The 23,022-nt window shown below is 37.1% G+C and overlaps 1 protein-coding gene and 1 non-coding gene across 4 annotated transcripts in view; both read right to left on the reverse strand.

The window, feature by feature from the left end:
• GMPS (guanosine monophosphate synthase) overlaps positions 1 to 23,022 on the reverse strand; it is a 78,314-nt gene that overhangs the window by 46,888 nt on the left and 8,404 nt on the right. For all 3 annotated transcript variants that reach the window (XM_078432221.2, XM_060639042.3, XM_060639043.3), the window contains exons 2-3: positions 6,400 to 6,581; positions 2,787 to 2,901 (exon numbers count right to left, since the gene is read on the reverse strand). In XM_078432221.2, the coding sequence (XP_078288347.1) occupies positions 2,787 to 2,901; positions 6,400 to 6,581 (297 nt within the window). The remainder of the gene's footprint in view (positions 1 to 2,786; positions 2,902 to 6,399; positions 6,582 to 23,022) is intronic.
• Positions 12,593 to 12,694, reverse strand: LOC132674847 (U6 spliceosomal RNA). Its single transcript, XR_009608629.1, has one exon. It is a non-coding gene; the product is annotated as a U6 spliceosomal RNA (small nuclear RNA).

Genomic DNA, 23,022 nt, shown 5'->3' on the forward strand with positions numbered 1-23,022 from the left:
CAACATTTTCCACATGTATTTCACTGTAAGTGGGTCCTGAAAAAAGGTATCTATGAGAGTCTTCCTTACAGAATGTTATAATACCTCTCAATATACTAAAAAACACTTAAGTTGTGCTGTATGATTAATACTGACTACTCTGGCATGGAAAATCAATGATGTAAATACATTACATCCTACAGTGAAGATATATTTAAAAAAAAGAGTCATACAAATATCAACTAAATCAAGATGCAGGCTCTTCTAAGAAAATGGATTTATTAGAATATTACATAAGAAAATCTAAAAATAAGTTATTAACCAAGTGAAATTCATAATCACCACTTGACATTTCAGAGAATATTAACGGGAAAAAGAGCCTTTTACTAGAAAATGTTTGTTGCATAGAGAAGAAAATATCTATTATAGCCTTTGGACTCCGTATGTCACATATTTGTAGTGATCAGTATTTCCTCTAAATCAAAGTGGAAAACTGTAACAACAATTAGCAAGAAATGAAATCTGGTAAAGCTGTTTAACAGACCGATGATTCCTAATATTCTGCTCTTGTATCAAGCATAGACATAATGAAACATTCACATTTTTTAATAATTTATTTTTTAATTTATATCCAAGTTAGAATATATTCACACTGATTTATATTTTTTTATTTTGTGAACATTGATTTATATTTTTTTTTTACTTTGCCGAATACTCCAGAGATAGCTAAAAGAGAATATACTGGTCTGCTCACTTTCTACCTTTTAAACAGCCTCCTTCTGTACAATATTCATATTAAAGCATAAAGGTTTCAATCAGATTGTTTAAAAAAAAAAAAATGACTCCCTGTTTTGCCCACTTACTAAAATTTCAAATTATCTTCAATCCAAAAACTTAAAACAACTCGGTCACTGGGAGAAAGAACACATTGTCTTAATTATTAAGCTACGCATACAAGTAATCAAAAATTAATAGGCAGTTCTCAATAATCAATTAGGGAGAAACAGAGTATCATGGGGAAGTAAAAAGCAGTATCTGAATTAACACCAATTCCGTTTGGTTAATCAATGGATTAACTCTCACAATTAGATTAATTCCACTTGTATTCCGACCCTGTCCTCCCTTCCGCTTAAGGTGGGCAAAAGGAAAGAGATGAAGACAATTCACAAGCAAGTGAATCTAGTCATCATATTTATTTGGCTATTCTTATCATAGCAGAGAATTCTGAGTTTAACACAAAAGTATCTTGTTTCTCACACTAGAAAAGTCAAAATACTGTAACATATCAATTAATAATTATTACTCAGGGAATATTTTCCCAGCTAACTCAATTTTCAGATGACATGGTTAAGTAAGACACACTTTAGAAAATCATGTTGCTTACAACCACTAGGGATAACTTTAAAAAAAAATTTTTTTTTGACATTTATTTATTTTTGAGAGAGCACAAGCAGGGGAGGGGCAGAGAGAGAGGGAGACACAGAATCCGAAGCAAGCTCCAGGCTCCGAGCTGTCAGCACAGAGCCTGATGTGGAGCTCGAACTCACAAACCATGATATCATGACCTGAGCCGAAGTTGGACACAACCGACTGAGCCACCCAGGTGCCCCAGGATAACTTTTCTTAATTTATTTCTATTCCCACCTCGTCAGTAAATAGACCGTATTAAACAAATTATTCTTTGCTAAGTGAGATTTTAGCAGGTTCTGGTTCATTATCTTCCCATCATCTTAGTCAGTAATCACATTCTACTAGTCTAATAAACCTATACTACCTAAAAATAAAGTAACCAAAGAAGTACCAAAGCAGCCAAAATAGATTTCTAAACACCTAATTCATAAAAGAATAGCTTATGTCTAGACCTCAGTCCCTATTTATTCTTGTTTTTGATACAATTCCAAGGTGTATATTAATAACACAGTGGAGACACTTGGCAGACACCATCTTAACAAAATAATCAAAATTAACATTGTCTGTCATGGTACACACAGATATCGATCGGGTGCCTCCTAGTTAGATACTCTGAGAAGAGCACAGCATCACTTCTATGGTACTCCTGCCAAAGAAAATAAATAAGTAATAACCTAAATCTAACAATGCAGAAACAGCAAATAAACCAAAATTGAAGCATCATCTACAAAGAACTGGAATATCCTTTTTTTTTTTTTTTTTTAATCTGTCAAGGTCACGAAAGAGAAGGAAAAGACTGAGGAATGGTTCCAAAGTAAAGGTGTCTGATAATAAGAAACATGACAACTAAATATATATGGTCCTGGTTTGGATCCAGGACTTATAAGGGACATTAATGAGACAAACAGTGCAATGTAAATTCACTCTGTGGATTAGATGCACAAGTGAATCAATGTTAACTTACGGATTTTATTATTTGTACTGTGGTTACACAGAAGAGAGCCCTAGCCCTTAGAAAATACAACAAGTAACAAGACATCATGTGTGCAAGTTACTCTCAAAGGTTAAAAGTGTCACTAGTAAGGAAATTGAGTAAAAATACATAGAAGTTCTGTGTGCTATTTCTGTAACACATAAATCTGAATGTCTAAGTTTATTTTTTTAATGGATAGTGTTATGTTATATGCAGTAATATAGCTGTTTTTTTCTGAAAAGAGATTTCCACTCAGGTCAATTCTGCCATGCTATTGTAGCAATTTGTAAACCCTCGTAATATGCACAAATTAGCTCATACAACTAAATATCCTACATACTCTAAAGACAGAAAATACTAATACAGTAAGAGTCACAAACAGGATAAAATTAAGTCAATTCTTAAGGCAAATTCACCAATGTACCTGCATGCCATAGCAAATTCCAAGAACAGGCTTGCCAATCGTGAATATTGCTGGATCAAACCAGGGAGCATCTTCTGCATACACAGAATTAGGGCCTCCAGAGATGATAATAGCACTGTAGATTTAAGGAAGAGAGTCAGTGAAGAATCTCTGACAGCTGATTTTTTTTCTTTTCCTCTTTTTTTTTTTTTTTTTTGAGAGAGAGAGAGAGAGAGAGAGAGAGGGAGAAAGTGTATGAGCGGACAAGAGAGGCAGAGGGAGAAAGAGAATCTCAAGCAGGCTCCACGCTCAGTGCAGAGCCTGATGACAGGCTCGATCCCACAACCCTGGGATCATGACCGGAGCCAAATTCAGACGCTCAACCAACTGAGCCACCCAGGCGCCCCCTGTTGTACAAAGTCTGTATTTTCTCTCGTTTGAAGCACTGAGGGAGACTCAATACAGATTCAGGGATTATATTATGTTTTCAGTATATTATAGCAAATCCAGCCTCCTACACAGCTTAATCATTTTTACTCTATTGCAATGTGTTAAAATCTATCATTTCAACATTCACTTGTTAATAAGTACAAACTTCAAATACATAAATACTAATATTTGTATCTGTGAAAATTTAGCATGAATTTGTTTTGTCTTCTTCATTCATGAAGGAACTAAATGAAAATGCTAAAGGGAAAAATTGAAAATACAGATCTTCTGGGACCCAAGGAGTAAAGCACATCACAGAAAGACCCTAGATGACTCAAAGCAAGATACATCAAAGGATGACAGAATATGAATAATAACCTATGTTGGCTGAAAACCTGTCCAACATTCCCAACAGTTTTACCTAAGACCCAAGAAAAGGAACTAACATATGACTTTTGCCCACATGGCATTCTCTCAGGTCAATATGATAACTTCACTATATTACAATTTACAGAGCATTCTATAGGTTAACTTGGGAGTCGAACTGTTATTATGAAAAAGGCTGCAAACTGAGGCCTATGCTTCTCACCTGGCCACTGACAGATCCAATTTGGCCTTCAGAATTCACTCCAAAAATTTAGAACATTTTAATATTGAAAATTTTACATAAAAATCTGTATTTCTGGGTTTTCTTTAGGAAGGGGGGGGGGGAATCTGGCAGCACCTGACCTTCACTCTCACATGGCTACAAATAAGCAGAATCAGAGAGAGACCTGCACCTCCAGTAAAGATTTAATTGTATAAGAAGTTGCTAAAGGAGCACTTGGGTGACTCGGTCGGTTAAGCATCCGTCTTTGGCTAAGGTCATGAACTCCTGGTTTGGTCTGACTTCAGTTTTGTCATGAACTCACAGAGCCCTGCACTGGGCTCTATGCTGACAGCTCAGAGCCTGGAGTCTGCTTCAGATTCTGTGTCTCCCTTGTTCTCTGCCCCTCCCTACTTGTATTCTATCTCTCTCTCTCTCTCTCTCAAAACTAAGCATTAAAAAAAAATTTTTTTAATGCATAAGCTAGAATTCTATAAAATATACTTAGTAATCAAGACCTCTAAAACTGCAATATGTTATACTTAGTTTTATAAAACATAACCACCATGGGACTGCCCAGCATCCTTCAATAATCTGCTAAACAACTCAGGACTGTAAGATTTTTTTTTTTTTTTAATTTTAATTTTTTTTCACGTTTATTTATTTTTGAGAGAAAGCGAGACAGTGTGTTAGTGGGGGAGGGGCAGAGAGACAGGGAGACACAGGATCCCAATCAGGCTCCAGGCTCTGAGCTGTCAGCACAGAGCCCAGCACAGGGCTCAAACTCATGAGCCAAAGTTGGCCACTTAACTGACGGAGCCACCCAGGTGCCCCAGGACTGTAAGATTCTTAATACTATTAAAAAGAAAAGGTAATGGACTTAGTCAAGGATGAAACTCAAGGAGTACTTAAGCCAATTATGAAAATTCTTATCTCAGTAACTCTCAAGAAGAGCTAATCACTCATTCTGAGTCTTCTATTTCTACTCTGCAATTATTTTGAAACTAACTTGCAATTACAAAACCCAATAAGCCATAAGGCATTCCAGATACCAATTTTATGTAACAAGCAGGTCAAACTTCCGAAAACAAGGTTAAGAGGTCTTTCCTGTCATAATACTAATATTTTACGAAAAGGGTGATCAAATAGATCTCTCAGCAGAAAGGATTATAGTAATCAAAGCCACAGTGCTAGAGTTCCTATACTCCTATACAGAAAGAACCTCTAGACACAAGCAAGACCTAGGAATTGTTTATGATGGTGGGGAGAGGGCAGGAAAAACAGTTAGCATTCTAGTGCCAAGTATTTGGCTACCCTATTCTTAAATATTCAGCCTAGGTTAGTTTGCTGGAGAGTGTTTCTTTGTTTGGGTGAGGGGAATGAAGGAGCTTAGATATGACAGAAGGAATTCAGAATTCTCGCACCATTTTTTGATTCCCTAAAACTGGTTCTCACTGGCAAACAGAGACAACTGCATTAGATAAACTCAAGGGTCTCTTCTTACTCTAAAAATTCTACAGTTTAAAAGACAAAACTGTTTTTAACTGTATTCTAAGACTAGTACAGAGTTAAATTTAAACCTGTCTTTTCTGATGTCCAATCCACTCTATTTCAGAAACAAGACTCACAGGATAAACACATCTATGAAGTCTTTAAAAGTTAAACATTTCTCTAATGGAAAAAAAATTCTGTTTTTAAGAAAAATTAAACATCTTGTATTTGGAGGAAACATAGCATTAATGTTTAAGAGCCTATTAAGGTTACAAATGGCAGCTGCTTGCTTCTGGCAACACTCTTAGTAAGGAAAAAACATTAATTACATGAGAAAAGGCATCACATTAACCAGAAATTGTTAAAGGAAGAGACTACATAGAAGTTGGCTGTCATTTTGACTAGTTCTGAGCATGTAAGCTGTTGAATTAGACCTTATATTAGACTTGAGAAATCTTCATATTTTAGAAACTTAGTCTCTTGGGATAGGAAGCAAAAGAGACTCACTGGACACAGAATTCTTCTCATTTAGGTATTCTAGCCACTGTATACATTCCTTTGATCAAATGCTCTGGGATGAATGAAAGAATGACCATATTAGCCAAATTCAAGTATGACCCCAAAATCCTATAAAATATAAAATATTCAAATGAAAGGTTCTTGTAACGGTGCAGTTAAAATTAAGTCGATCTTTTTAATTGAAAAACAAACAAACAAAAAAAACCAAATTGGGATGTCTAGGTGGCTTAGTCGGTAAAGCATCCAACTTTGTATCAGGTCATGATCTCATGGTGTGTGAGTCTGAGCCCCTTATCAGGCTCTCTGCTGTCAACACACAGCCAGCTTCAGATCCTCTGTCCCCTTCTGTCTGTCCCTCCCCTACCTATGCACTGTCTCTCTCTCTCTCTCAAAAATAAACATTAAAAATAAGTAAAAATAAAATAAACTACGAATATGGTTTTTCAAAAAATAAAATTTCCTTTTTTTTAAATCAGAACCATGGAAAATTTCTTGTAAAACCACTGCATGTCTTATAGTCATTTAAAAAATTCACTGTCCAAGCAAATTTATAAAAATCTCCTACAATCTAAGCTCAATCTCCTTAGAAAACATAAGTGAAAAGTCTACCGGAATCCTTGCTCTTTTATAGCAAATGCTGGTGTTTCCAAGGGGAAGATTTCCGACTGCACGAACAGTTCTCGTACTCTTCGGTCTATGACTTTCCCATACTGGGCACCAGCATCCAGAATGACAACAGCTCCTTCATAGTGGTGGCAGCCATCCTTAAGGTCTCCTCCAGCATTCTCCAGCTGCAAATATTAAGACAAATGTCTGCTTAATTATGAAAAGTAGAGCTATTTTAAAAAATAGTGGTCACTATCAGCTCCAAAAACACACAGAAACAAAAAACTTAGGACTCTGAGTTGCCAATTCAAAGCACTTCTTTCAAAGGGAAGATTTTTCAGGTCGCCTGAGTGGCTCAGTCGGTTAAATGTCCAACTTTGGCTCAGGTCATCTCACGGTTCTTGAGTTCAATCAAGCTCCACACTGGGCTCTGCACTGACAGCTCAGAGCCTGGAGCCTGCTTCAGATTCTGTCTCCTGCACTTTTGCCTCTCCCCCGCGCTCACACACACACACACACACACACTCTTTCTCTCTCTCATATAACATTAAAAAAATTTTAAATGGAAGATCTTTATACATATCCATACATGGGCATACATAAACACTTTAATAAAAGCTACCATTTATTGACTACCTGATACAATCACTTTATGCATAAAAGTATTAAGTGTATTATCTAATAGGGTGGGCCTACAACAGTTGTGCCAAAATACAGTCCAGGTTTATGCCTATTACACTGGCATTATTATTAAGAATTCCCCCTTTGAATCTCAAAAGCATCCTAGCTTGAACAATAAATAATTATATGGTCATCCTATCTAACAGTCACAGCATTCCTATGAAGGATTTTCTGATGAGGAACTCAAAGTTTGCAACCAGAGTTCGGCATGCTCAAACTCACTTCATCAGAGTATTTTTGTATTACCCGAGGAAATGCTATATATGTGCATCTAACCCTTAACATTAAAATTTTTTTTTAATTTTTTAATCTTACGTCAAGTATATGTTGATAACGCTTTTCTTGAAAGCAATTTGGCAAAATGTAAAATTTTTAACTATATATGCTGAAATAGTTACCAGGAACTGGCTTCAAATAACGCAGGAGTAGGTGGGTATGGATGAAACAAGACTGCCTATGCACTGAAATCACTGAAGTTAAGATAAGTACACAGTGTTCATTTTAGTCTATTCTCTATTCTGTTTTTGTATATTAACATAAGAAAAAACTTTAAAAAGTGTTTGTACTCTGGAAACCCACTTGTAGGAAGCATATATAATCCCATTTTAAAATATTTTACCATGTAAAAGAATGTATGTGCATGTATGAAAAAGGACATATGGACATAATATAGACAGATTTATACAAAAAGTATTAACAGAGGTTGTATCTGAGTAATGAGCTACAGGTGATTTAAAATTTTTCTTTCCTGTGGTGCCTGGGTGGCTGAGTCGGTTAAGGGTCCAACTTCTGATTTCAACTCAGCTCATGATCTCATGGTTCATGAGATCGAGCCCCACAACACACCCTGCTCAAAGTGCAGAGCCTGCTTGGGGTTCTCTCTCTCTTCCTCTCTCTCTGCCCCTCCCTTGCATGCTCTCTTAAAAATAAACTTTAAAAATAATAAAATTTGTCTTTCCTTGTAACTCTTCAGTACGTTTTAAAGGTTTATAATAAACATTTCTGAGTTTTTCCCCCTCCAGTTGTAAAATGTGCACATAAGAAAGCAAAAGCCAGTCCTTCAGACACTTCTGTAATCCCTTCCATCCCTCTTCCCTCTCCATTTATGTGAAAAAATAAATGCACACCTCACAACTTCACAAACACTTCTGTGGCAGTAATGAAAAAAGCAACAATCGCAGCCATCTACAAAGGATTTGCGAGAAGGACCAAACCACAGGCCAGAAAGGATTATTCAGATCAAAACAATGAATATTTTAATCATACGAATACTGAACAATGTAGAAAAATCAGATCACAGAAAGAAGAAGTTTATAGAATATACTAGAGTGAAAGAAATGCTAAAACTTTTTCCTTTTAGATCTTTGCCCTTAAGACTATACACACAGAGGTGCATACACACTACTCTTTAAGGCATTTGTCTTAATGGGGCGCCTGGGTGGCTCAGTCAGTTGAGCGCTGGACTTCAGCTCAGGTCATGATCTCACCGTTTGTGGGTTCAAGCCCCAAACGGGCTGACTGCGTCAGCTCAGAGCCGGCTGCAGGTCCTGTGAGTCTGCCTCTCTCTGCCCCTCCCCACTCATGCTTGCACACGCTCACGCTCTCTTTCCCTCTCTCTCTCTCTTCTCCCTCTCTCAAATATAAACAAACATGTAAAAAAAATTTTTTTAATTATTTGTCTAAAATTCCTTAGTCTCAATTGGGGCGCCTGGGTGGTTCAGTTGGCTCAGCATCCAACTTCGGCTGAGGTCATGATCTCACAGTTTGTGAGTTTGAGCCCCGCAGTGGAACACATGCTGTCAGCACAGAGTCCACTTCAGATCCTCTCTCCCCCTCTCTACCTAATTTTGTCAAGAATAGAAAGTGTTAAAAAAAAAAAAAAAAAAAGAATAGAAAGTGTTTTTGAATGACCGCTTGGTTATTGTGTAAATTTCTCAGATTTCAGTCCCTTTATCATGGTCATAATTTTTTACCAAATCCAAGTACTAACCTGTTTTTTTACACTGCAGGCAGAGTTCTCGCTTTGCATGATTCTGACACGCACAAATTTCAGTCACCACTGTTTGTATCAAAGTTCAGTTAACTAACACCAGTCTGAGCCACAACATGGCTCAAATTTCAGTTACCATATATTAACTGTAATTACACAAAGTACAAACTTCGTTACCAGCTCTTCAATCCACAAATTTTCACATAAATAACAAACATTATGACGAGTGACTGATAACATCCTTTCTTTCAAAGTTTATTGGCAACTGGTCACTGCAAAACAAAAAAGCTAGAGTACAGCTGTGTTACCTCCTTGTTGCCCAGTGATAAATCCACGTAACATTTTACTCCTATGGAAAATCCAAAGAGGGGACTGACCAATAAAGATGAAAGTGCAGCAGGGGCACCTGGGTGGCCCAGTCAGGTAAGCGTCCGATTTTTGGTTTCAGCTCAGATCATGACCTCACAGTTCATGGGTTCAAGCCCTGCATCAGGCTCCACGCTGGCAGTGCAGAGCCTGCTTGGATTCTCTCTTTCTTCTCTCCTTCTCTCTCTGCCCTTCCTCCCCCCTCAAAATAAATAAATAAATGTTTACAAAAAAAAAAAAAAAAAAAAAAGAAAGAAAGTGCAGCAAAGAAATGAAAAGTGACACTAGAAGTGAAATATGAATCCAGTGTAAATGAAGCTGTGGAAGAAATTGCTGGCCATGACGCTGTTGACACTGCTGTGGTTTGTGTGCCTCTTGGCTAGATGTGCAGCCAGAAGAACTTGGTGAAGGTAAACTTACCACCATCAATGAGGAAAGTGACTATGTTGAAAAGGATGACAATGTACCAGAGAAAGCGACCCAAGGAAAATACTTCACATTAAAGAAACTCTTGGAGATACTTCATGACATTTCAAAGTGTAAAGGATAAAATGTCAAAAGCCATCAAGGCACAGAAAAGATGCAAAAAGAAGCAATATTTAAACTACTCTTAATCAGTATTTTACAAAGAAAACATAAGTCTCACTGTGTCTAATGCTTTAAGTTATTTTAAAGGGCAGTTTCAGTATTTTATTTCTCTATACTTCTATAATTAACGTAAAATTAATGTTTTGACAAAAGATTTTAAAGGTCATAAAACCACTGTAATCTTCCCATTGATTAAAATTGCTTTGCATGATTTCAGTTTGCACAATCATTTTTATGGTCGTTTTACTATTATACAGTGAGGACTATCTGTACTTCTTTAAATCAACTAATTTAAAAGAAAAATGTACACTGTTTCCTCATCAACTTTTGAAAATGTTTAATCACACGACATCAGAGGTCATTGGAGGAAATATTGAATCCATGCCTCATTTCTACCTCGGCTATCAACGTGCCTATATCCAGCACAAATCTTCAACAACTCAGGGAAAAGCAAAAAGATCACCAGTAATGAAAGCAAAAGTTCCTTTCCCTCAAAACCTTGACTCTATTTACTGTTACTTCACACAGAGTTGTAAAGTTTGATAATTAAACTTCCAAACTTAACAGATTAGAAAAAGGACCCTAATGAGAAAAGTTGTCACATCAATAGTAGAGACAAATGAAATTCAACACTACACAACAGAGAACTTTATTATACCTATTTGTAAAATCTATTAAGTAAATACAAAAGCCTGAAAGGTTAACACCCCTCTCAACTCACCTGATGTCTATCATTTTATCTTATCATGATGACATTTTTTAAAACATCAATAATACTAAGGGAAAAAACAAATCATATCAGTGCCCTAATTTAACAATAAGACAAAAGAATCTAGAGATTCTCATAAGGTAGAGATGGTATCATTTTTGTATCTTCCTGAATTCCCACGTATCACTGAACAACTAGATAGCAAAACGAAACAGTAAATGACAAGATATTCTCCCAAGAATCCCAAAATACAAGCTTGTGGGAACAAACTACAATAGTCATAAACTCTGGTGTTAAACATTTATGTGGGAAACAACCTAGCTTCAGTGAAGAACTTGAGAATAGGACAATTCCAAAAACAATCAACAGATACTAGTTAGAAAGCACAGGCCAATTCAAGAACAGCAGCTGCACTGGGAGGTGTGAGAACTCCATCCAATAGTGCATGGGTAGTAGGAGACCCAAGGTAAGGCTTAAACGGGTGGAAGGAATTTAATATCCATGAACCTTATAAACTAATGGGCCAGGGCTCCCTTGTAGGACAAGGCTCACAAATGAGGAGCAACTGCTGGGAGCAGAATCAAAATTAAGCAGGACGAGGACGAGGACGAGGACGAGGACGAGGACAAGGACAAGGACAAGGACAAGGACGGAAAACAGAAGGGCCAAACTACGGGGGGGGGGGGGGGGGGGGGAGCGGGCGGGGAGGATCAGAGCAAGGAATCCTGAGAAAACAATCTGCCATAATTTTAACAGAAGAAAGAGCCCTATAAAGTTACGAAAGTTTTTTTTTTTATTTTTTTTTTTTAACGTTTATTTATTTTTGAGACAGACAGAGCATGAACGGGGGAGGGGCAGAGAGAGAGGAAGACACAGAATCGGAAGCAGGCTCCAGGCTCTGAGCCATCAGCCCAGAGCCCGACGCGGGGCTCCAACTCACGGACCGTGAGATCGTGACCTGAGCTGAAGTCGGACGCTTAACCGACTGAGCCACTCAGGCGCCCCTAAAGTTACGAAAGTTTTATGAACCAAGATTCCATCTAAAAACTCAGGAAAATTAAATTCATATAAAAGAGAAACAGAAATTACACAAGTCAAATCCCATACAAAATTACTAAAAGTAAAAAAGAGAGTAAGGAATAAAACAACATCCCTACAAGAGCAAGCTGAAAAGAGAAACAGATCAAAACTGGAAAGTACCATTTTAATTTTTAAAAAATGTTTGTTAACTTTTGAGAGAGAGAGAAAGAAAGAAGAGAGTGGGGGAGGGGCAGAAAGAGAGAGACAGACAGACAGATGATCTGAGGCGGGCTCCGCCCTGACAGGAGAAAGGCCGATGCCGGGCTTGAACTCACAAACCATGAGATCATGACCTGAGCCAAAGTTGGAAGCTTAACTGACTGAGTTACCCAGGCACCCCTAAATGAACTAAAAAATATTAAGAAAAGTATACAAGGCATAAAAGAACATGACCCAAAATTAGACTTTGAAACCAGAATGACCAATCTCAACACATACTTTTTTTATTTCAATTCCAGTTAACATACCATGTAACATTCGCTTCAGGTGTACAATATAGTGATTCAACACTTCCATACAATACACAGTGCTTATTATCATAAGTGCACTCCTTAATCCCTATCACCTATTTCACCCATCCCCCCACCTACCTCCCCGCTGGTAACCATCTGTTTGTTCTCTGTAGTTAAGAGTCTGTCTCTCGATTTGCCTCTCTTTTTTTTCCTCTTTGGTCGTTTTATTCCTTAAATTCCATATATGAGTGAAAACATACGGTATTTGTCTTTCCTGATTATTTTGGTTAGCATAATACTCTCTAGCTCCGTCCACATCATTGCAAGTGGAAAAATATGGAACACCTCATATATTTTTATGTCATCCTTGCACAGGAGCCATGCTAATCTGCTCTGTACCAACACATATGCTTAACAAAATTATAGGACTTTAAAGAAAAAAAACTTTCAATATTTTGAATAAAAAAGCACATGATTTATAATTCATCCAACTATACATTTGTTGTGTGTAGTTTTCTGTGCCCATGTTTTATTTTACAATAAAAAGATTTTTTTTAATAAAAGGGAACTAGCATTTACTTCACACCTAGTATTTCATGTGCTTTACGTTTTCTTATTCATAATGGTATGTGTTTCTAATTTACAGATGGAAGAATGAGACTCAGATACTATGTCACTTGCGTAGGGAAACAATGGCAAAAGCAGGATGTAAATGTAGGCCTTTTCAAACCCCAAAACAATCAGCACTACAGAAGCAAAGTGGGTAAATATGCATTGTATTTGGGGTGCCTGGGTGGCTCAGTCGGTTAAGCTTCCGACTTGGGCTTAGGTCATGATCTCGCAGTCTGTGAGTTTGAGCCCCATGTCGGGCTCTGTGCTGACAGCTCGGAGCCTGGAGCCTGTTTCAGATTCTGTGTCTCCCTCTCTCTCTGTCTCAAAAATAAACAAACATTAAAAGAAAAAAAAAATTTTTAAATATGCATCATATTTTTGGAAGAATACCTTCATTTTATTTTTTAATATTTTGGTACTTAAAGGAAGTAAGTTTATTACTTTAGAAAGATTGCTTTCATGAATGAAATAATGTTCCACTGGTATCTGAGAAAAGTAGTATTACACCACATAAATGATTTTGGAAACCGGATTTCATCAGTACTTAACTTATTCAGGTAGTTGTCCTTCAAAAAAGACATTTTAGGGGGCACCTGGGTGGCTCAGTCAGTTAAGCATCCAACCTCAGCTGAGGTCATGACCTCACAGTTCTTGAGTTTGAGCCCACATTGGGCTCTATGCTGACAGCTTGGAGCCTGGAGTCTGTTTCTGATTATCTCTCTCTCTCTCTCTCTCTCTCTCTCTCTCTCTCTCTCTGACCCTCCCTGACTCGGGCATGCACTCTCACTCTCTCTCTCAAAAAAAAAAAAAAAGAAAAAGAAAAAGAAAAGACATTTTAGGAGCCTTCAGTTGCCAAAATAAAAGTTTTAGGGTTAAAGATATTTTGAACAACCCCCCCGCCCGACCACACACACATTTTAGTTATCTGGGATATTCAACTACCCAGAATAATCCTTTCATTACCAAAAGGCTACTGGAAGTTTGAGCATATTTACTTTTTTAATCTCACTACACCTATACTCTGGAGAAAGTGTACATCTTCATAAAATTATCCAACACCTTAGGTACTTTAGAAATGTCAACAGGGGCACTTGGGTGGCTCAGTCAGTTAAGTGTCCGACTTCGGCTCAGGTCATGATCTCACGGTTTGTTTGTGAGTTTGAGCCCCACGTCGGGCTCTGTGCTGACAGCTCAGAGCCTGGAGCCTGCTTCGGATTCTGTGTCTCCTTCTCTCTCTGCCCCTCCCCCACTTGTGCTCTGTCTCTATCAAAAATAAATAAATGTAAAAAAAAAAAATTTTTTTTTAAAGAAACGTCAACAGAATTAACTGAAGGTTTTTCATAAGAAACCATCACCTCACATACAACACTGAATAAAGTCTGATCCTACAACTAAAGGGTTAAATCAGAGACCCTCTATCTCTTGACCTTATCATATGCTTGTTCAACCCTTCCCCCCCCCCACCCCCCCCATCCCCCCCACCCCCGCCGAAAAACTTTAAACCTACAGAAAGGATGAAAATATGGCACAAGGGCGCCTGGCCAGCTCAGTCAAAGGAGCATGCAACTCTTGATCTTGGGGTCATGAGTTCAAGCCCCATACTGGGAGTAAGATAAACTTAAGAAAAAAACAAACAAACCAAAACTATGGCACAGTGAAACAGCACTCTCCACCTAAATTCAACAATTAGTAACATTTGCCACATTTGCATTATTCCTATCTATATATACTTCTTTCCCTGAACTACTAGAAAACAATTATAGACATTTTTCTCCCCAAAAAAACTTTTCAGAATGTACTTCCTACAAACAGGGACATTCTCCTAACTACAATATATTATCACACCCAAGAAATTTAACACTGATAGTATCTACACACAAATTTCCCCAAATGTCACCAAATAATGTCCTGTATGGCTTTTTTTTTTTTTAATTCCAGAACCCCATCTAAAGCCACACACTTTGAACTCACATTGTCATGTCACTGTCTCCTTTAATCTAGATTTATTCATCTTTTTATGATCTTTTATGACAGTGACATTTTTTAAAAGTTCAGACCAGCTTTTTGCAGAACAGGCCTCAAGCAGGATCTACTTGTTGCCTTATGATTAGATTCCAGATAAACATTTTTCTGGCAACAGTCTTACACTGGTGATGTAATCATGCCTCTTCTTGACAGAACACGGTGGCAAGTGTCATGTCATTTTGTTTCATTACTGGTGACATTGACTTTGATCAGGTGGTTAACAAGCCTGTGTGCTTAAAACGAAAAAAGCTGTGATTTAAGTCCTCCTCCCCCTGCTTAATATCCTATAGTGACTTTCCCTTAGAATAAAGTTCAATTAAGTCCAAAATACCTTCTAAGCCCTACAAGGAAGGCCATGACCTACTCTTTAAGCCTAAACTGCTGTTTAAACTCTCTATGGTCCCACAGAGTGCTTGCTATACCATGTCTTCTCTGGCCGAAAAATCCCAACATGGATAAATCAATCTCAGACATGCCAAATGAAAGAAGCCAGACAGCTCAGAAATCACACAATATCTTAAGTTTTACATTAGCTCAATGACACAGCTGTCACTGCCATGGTCATAGCTATGTACAACTTGACATAAAATCCCTTAAGGGAAAGAGATTCCCTGGAGTCTCTTAGAAAATTTCCTTCAGAGCAGAAAGATGCCCCAAGGATTCAGCAAAAGAAATACAGCTGAGCTTGGCTGAAATTCATCTAGGATAGACATTCTGGAGCTTTATGTAATTCACCAAGTACATCATTTTTCTATGTTTTCTACAAACACTTGAGTAAGACCCCTGGAAAGTGCAGTGGCTTATTACTCCTCGTAGTATCTTTGGACAAGCTCAACCCCTTAATATTTCAGTCAGCAAAACATTTAAAGACCATCTGAAGAAGGCCTGAGTCCTGGTCATTACCTGAAAAACTTCCATTGACATCTTCTGGTAAGATCAAGAAAGTACTAGCATTAAAACTTGCAGAATGAGTTGTCAATGGCCTTGAAAAAAATCCCAGAAGTAACTGAGCACTCTCAAGAAATGGTGAATTATCAAAATTCTTGATGTCATGGAAGATGTGTGGAAAAACAATTCCTGGACAACTCAAGTCAAAAAGTAATTTCTTAGAAGAGTCAGACTGAACACGAAGAAAGTTCAGCAATACTAAAAGTAATTTATTTCAGGGGCGCCTGGGTGGCTCAGTCGGTTGAGCGTCCGACTTCAGCTCGGGTCACGGTCTCGCAGTCTGTGAGTTCGAGCCCCGCGTCGGGCTCTGGGCTGATGGCTCAGAGCCTGGAGCCTGTTTCAGATTCTGTGTCTCCCTCTCTCTCTGCCCCTCCCCTGTTCATGCTCTGTCTCTCTCTGTCCCAAAAATAAATAAACGTTAAAAAAAAAAAAAATTTTTTTTTTAAATAAATAAAAGTAATTTATTTCATATACATGTATTTTTATCTGTGTGTAAGTGCTATTATGATTCTCAAAAAAGCCTCTCTAAATAAATCTCTAATGACATATATAAAAAGTTCTAGGTGCCATTACTGAATACAATGATAGTTATGCAGTTCATTTTAAGTAACAAATGTATAAAATGCCCTCAGGAAATGGCTTTACACCTGAGAAAAATCTACAAGTCCTGAGACATCCCAATACAATAATAGACAATACTGCATATACATTTAGTTGTACATGCAATGCTTACCAATCTTCAATTGCTTCATGTTGCTTAAGTTATGATTACTGACTTTGTTCTATTTATCTTAGAATTTCACATGTGTAGGCATTAAACATTGTGAACAAAAATTATGATCACTCAGTTCACTGAAGTTCATTTTTCTCTATCTCCTTTAATCTATGTAACCTATAAGCTTCTATTGGAATTCCCTCAAATTACTACGTTTTTTAAGTTTTCAGTGTTCAACAGGTCTGGAAAATACAAGGCCCTAGTGACATAAACTTTTTGTGTTAGCATTTTACTGCTCTTAGTTTGCTAATGATTTCATACATTGAGAAAATTCTTTTCCCTAATGAAATTTCAAGCACTTACTAGGTATATTCATCACTCCTACTTTATTTCTACATGTTAGATAGGACCAAGCCACCACCATCTCCATATTTTCATTTTTTTCTCCTTTACTGAATCAATTTGTACTTCTGACCCGAACTTCATCTTCTTTTGAATAACCAACTATGTCTCTGGATCCTTCAAAATCATTGCAAATCCTCTTCTAACCTGTATTTATGGTGTCAACAACTCCTTTCAAGTTCAAGGGCACGACTGCTAAACATAATGAACACAGTCTGAATGAACGACCTAAAATCAATGAATTAAAAAATAAAAAGCAGGTTAGCTTGGACTCTAATACTACTTCCAGCATCCACTTAAACACTATCAGACTCCCATATATAAACCTTAACCACAGGAGTGGTTGAGGAAGTTCATCTTCTCAGATGAGCTAAATACAGATCTAATGGATTTAATTTATACATATAAACACTGAGTAAGAAAATAAAACCACAAGTCTGTATGCTCTGTCTCATCTAACTTGCAGGGAAATAAAAATTTAGTCCAACATTATAATTTCTAATACCAGTGTTTAAACTCTGAAATTATTAATTTTTTTCCTCTTGGATTTCAATTATCCTAAAAGAGGTCTTTTCAGAAACCTATGGCAAGGTTACCTGATGGATAAACTATACTTACATAACCAGTTCTAAATTAAATAAAACTTGCACTGTTGGTGAAAATCAGAGTGTATTATTATTTACCTCATGATTTTTAAATCCTTTAAAGTTTTATTACAGTTTTTCCATTCAGTGGTGAACATTAACCAAGAAACAAACAAGGTTATCTCTAGGTAAATCTAAGCCACTGTGAATCAGCTCAAATCAACCTCATTCTAAAAGTTAGCAGTGTATACACATACACAGATAACATTCAGTAACAACTGTTCTCATACTATTAAAATATTGAAAGGAAAAGTTCTGAACTGTGTTTATCTCTGCTCACCCTCCTCATACATTGTTTTCTTTATATTATCCCTTAGTTTTCTCTACTGATTCTGCATTCTTATTGTGACTCAGATCAATTATTCTAACAAAAAGTACCTCTTTTGAAAGTGATTTCAGGTGTGAGCATATGTGGACCTACTCACATAAACAAGTACCAACTTGCTTGAACAAGCATCCAACTTTGGCCTAGGTCATGATCTCGCCGTTCTGGGTTCTGTGAGGATAGCTCAGGGCCTGGGGCCTGCTTCAAATTCTGTGTCTCACTTGCTCTCTGCCCCTCCCCCACTCATACTCTCTCAAAAATAAACATAAAAAAATAAGAAATAATACAGATTTATCCCCAAACTTCACTGCCTCTTTTATGATGACCTTAGGATAACACTTTTTATTTACAGATGAAAGATAATCAAAAACCTATCTCTTCATACTGAGTTCATGAAGAGATTCAATTTTGTCTCCCACGTAATTATTACTCCTAAAATACCTTTGAGAATTTTAGCTTAGGGAGGCGCCTGGATGGCTCAATCAATTAAGTGTCTGACTTTGTTTGGCTCAGGTCATGATCTCCTGGTTCGTTAGTTCAAGCCCAGTGTCGGGTTCTGTGCTGACAGCTCTAAGCCTGGAGTCTGCTTCAGGTTCTGTGTCTCCCTCTCTCTCTCTGTCCCTCCCCTACTCATGCTCTGTCACTCTCTTGCTCTCAAAAATAAATAAACATTTTTTTAAAAAAAAGAATTTTAGCTTAGAAAGAATCAATACACTTTTTAAGAAAAAAAATGCGAAGTTTGAGGAGATGTCACAATTTCACAGGTGTTTAGCACATGGTCCATTTTTCAAGATGCTTCTACTCTACTTCATAAACACAATCTTCCTTCTATATGTAGCCCTTTCTACTCCAATATGTGCCTGAACTACACTTTATTGCAAATAATAAAACTTGAAAAAACTATTAATAAATTTGGTCAAAGTAATGGGAAGGAATCAAGCATGCATTCTGCTTTTCCAGTAGGAACTCTACCAAGTAACCATATAGTTCATGAGAGATAGATCTTTATAGCAGAATTAGAGTATCACCATTTTGCAATCCTAAAGGATCTAAGCTATTGTGGTTCACAAAAGGACCAGTTCTGATCTGAAATTGTGACCAAAGGTACGTTAACGAAAGGTACGTAAGTTCTACATAAACATTCATATACTTTTATAACAAGTTGAGAAAATAATTTTATTTCTGTTGAGTCTACAATAAAAACTGGGGGTCTTTATGTATTATGTCTTAGGTTTTTAAATTTCATTTGTCTATAAATTTATTGCATTAGCATCAGTGGGCTGAAAATTTTAAAACTGGTTCTTTACAGCAGATCTATGACAAGCACTAAACTAGGCATTGATTATTAAAATCATTAGGTGAAAGATTCATGAGAAACTTGATAATAAATGGTTATGTTGGCAATACCTGAATCAACTGATCAATCTTAACATACAAAATAGAGAATATGTATGTAAGTCTGTGAGGCACTAAGTAAATATATATGAAGAAAGATTGACCATGTGCTTGTAACCGTTTAGCTAGGTAGGGACTTTATACACTCTGCTCTACATATGCATGCTTTTAACATTCTATACGTAATCGACTGTATAATTGGCCCTAATTCTTCACTATTCCCCACATCCATGCCGTTTCTCATGTGACCTTGCAGTTCATTCTGTTTTAGGTGGAATATGTTTCTTCACTTTTGACATCAGGCTCAGCCATGAGACTAGTTTTGGGTTATGTAATGAGAGCAGAAGTGAGAGTGCCATGCCATAAGACATCTTGGCTTAGGCGGAAGGATGAAAGTAGTAGAGCTCAGCAGTGCTGAGCTGACCATAAACTTGTCAGCAATAAATCAGTATGACACATCCTTCTGAAAATGTTTACTGCCACCTAAAGTGAAATTTCACAAAAAACTAACACCAAAGCATCCATGGCAGGTTCTCAATCAAAAAACCATGATCCTGCTTTCCCTGGAAATACATTTAAAAATACGTAAGAACACAGGGCAGAAGTATACAACATGGCTATAATCATGCTTAGGTCTCTATGACCCTGTCTTTAAGATACAGATTACACTGAAGGTGACTGGGTGGCTCAGTCGATTAAGCATCTGAATCTTCGGTTCAGCTCAGGCCATGATCTCACAGCTTCGTGGGTTTGAGCCCTGCATCGGGCTCTGCACTGGCAGCAGGGAAACTTCTGGGTATGGTTTCTCTCTGCCCGTCTCCTCCACTTGCACTGTTTCTCAAAATAAATAAACTTAAAAAAAAAATACACATTATATAGATTCTCTAGCTTTGTAAATTTAAAACATAAATGCATACTTAAATTTTTTTAAGGGGGTAACTAATGAAGGAAAGACATTAGGGAAGAGGAACTACTTAGAGGCACTATTAATTAACCTCTGGAGAGCTAGCCCTGGTGAATCCAAGATTTGCCATACAAGGATAATATGCCTCACAGACAAAATGATAGAAATTTTCTTATCAAAAATCTGAAAATAGTTTTTATATGCAAATACTGCATCAATTCCAAAGGTTGCATTTAAAAAGAAGAGGAGCACCTCAGTGGCTCTGTCGACTAAGCATTGGATTCTTGGTTTTGGCTCATGTTATGATCTCACAGTTCCTGGGTTCGAGCCCTGTGTAGGGCTCTGCACTGTCAGCATGGGCTGGCTTGGGATTCTCTCTCCCCCACGCTCTCTCTCTCTGTCCCTCCCCGACTCGTGCTATCTCTGCCTCTGTCAAAATAACTAAATAAACTTTAAATAAATAAATAATAACAAAAATAAAAACCCAGCCTTATTAAATCAAGTGCTTCCAATTCTATTTTCATCAGCTTTATTGTCAATTTATTTTTGAATTTAAAATTCAGATTGTTATTATCAAATAAAGTGATTCATTTCTACTGGTACAGGTTTATAAAGCCAATCCAAAAGTAGCCTCTTTGCCCACAAACCACATACTATTTCCATTAAAATACAGCCGAACAAGGTACTTTTGAAAATACTCTTAAGGATAAAATATTATGATGTAATTTTCTAAAGTTTGTTTTACTATACCAAGGTTTATCTCTTCCAGGTATCAAGTAATTTATTATTATAACCTAAATATTTTAAACTGTACAAAATAGAAAATACCAATACCTATTAGGGGCTCTCCTCTGACCCAAGAATTCCACTCCTAAATATTTATCCAAGAGTAATGAACATCTATGTCCACAAAAACTGGAAACAGAACACATGGCCATCAACATGTGAATGGATAAACAAATTCTGGTATATCCACACAGTGGAATACTAGGCAACAATAAAAATGAACAAACTACTGACACAATAACATGGATAAATCTCAAAAACATTATGAAAGAAGCCACAATCACTGTATGATTCCATTTATATATAGTTCAAAAGCAAACAAAACTAATGTCTGGTTATAAAAATGGGAACAGTGGTTGCTGCTAGAGGAGTGGAGGGATTAAGTGTCAAAGGGGCACACAGGAACTTGGAAATGATAGAAATGTTTTAGATCTTGATTGGAGAAGTGGTTACATGGGTGTGTTTGTGTGTGTGTATGTATACGTGTGTGTGTGTGTCAAAATTCAAATTGTACACTGAAAACCTGGGTGGCTCAGTCAGTTAAGCAAGCGCCCAACTCTTGATTTCGGCTCAGGTCTCACGTTTGGGGAGTCTGAGCCCCAAGCTGGGCTACGTGCTGACAGTACAGAGCCTGCTTGGGATTGTCATTCTTCCTCTCTCTCTGCCCCACTCCTGCTTGTGCTCGCTCTCTCTCCAAATAAATTTTAAAAAATTCAAATTATACACTTAAAGATCTGTGTATTTCAACTATGCACATTTTGCCTCAATAAAAACAAGCCAAACAAAATACCTATTAGTGACCTTTTCAAACCATTTGTCTCCACAAACTGAAAAACAATGCTACAATAAGCAACTATTTACCTTCAGCCTTCAGCGGGAGTGGGGGGGGGGGGGGGGACCCAGATGGTCAAGCTCTGCCATGGTGTCAAAAACAAGGCCAACATTCAGTCAAACCTAAGAATCACTCCATTACAAAACCAAAAATCTATCAGGTTAAATCCATTAAGTGGATTAAGCATCCAATTAACCATCCATTAAAAATGTACACTTTTATTCCTAATTCCCTTTAATTACTTTTTAAAAAGTTACCTGCTCAGTCTAATGCTGTAAATCTGGTACCTTATTTCACTCAGTCAGATGTTGGAGTTGGCAGGAACAGATTTCACAGTTCATGACGATAATGCAATAATACGAAAATGTTCCACCAAATTATAACTTAGAGTCTCACAACAAAACGGATCAAAGACCTAAATGTAAAAGCTAAAGCTACAAAGGCTTTAGAAGAAAACATAGGCAATTACACAAGACTTAAGATCATTAGGAAATGCTTCTTATGAGGCGAACTATAAAACAAACTCTTGACTATAGAGAACAAACTGAGGGTTGCTGGAGGCGAGGTGGGTAGGGCGATGGGCATTAAGAAGGGCATTTGTTGTGATGAGCATTGGGTGCTATATTTAAGTGACCAATTACTAAATTCTATTCCCCAAACTAGTAATACACCATATGTTAACTAATGAATTTAAATAAAAACTTGAAGGGAAAAAAAAAAAAAAGGAAATGTTCCTTAGGTGAGATACCAAAAGCTAAAGTGACAAAAGGAAATAAATAAGTTGAACTTCATCAAAATTATAAGCTTTTATGTATCAGAGGACACCATTAAAAAAGTAAAAATCCAGAGGATGGCAGAAAATATCTGCAAAGCATATTTCTGATAAGAGACTTGTCACTAGAATAAAGAGCTCCTACAACTCAACAAAAAGACAAGTAACCTACTTTCAAAAACAGGCAAATGATCTGAACAGACATTTCTCCAAAGAAAATATACAAATGGACAATAAGCACATGAAAAGATGTTCAACATCATCAGTCATTAGGGAAATGCAAATCAAAATCATAATGAAATACCACTTCACACCCACTATGATGGCTATAATCCAAAAGACAAGTGTTGGCAAAAATGTGGGGAAATTAGAACCTCATGCACTACTGACAGAAAATAGA

Source organism: Panthera onca, chromosome C2 (genome assembly GCF_046562875.1).
Source record: "Panthera onca isolate mPanOnc1 chromosome C2, mPanOnc1 haplotype 2, whole genome shotgun sequence".
Taxonomy (NCBI): Eukaryota; Metazoa; Chordata; class Mammalia; order Carnivora; family Felidae; genus Panthera; species Panthera onca.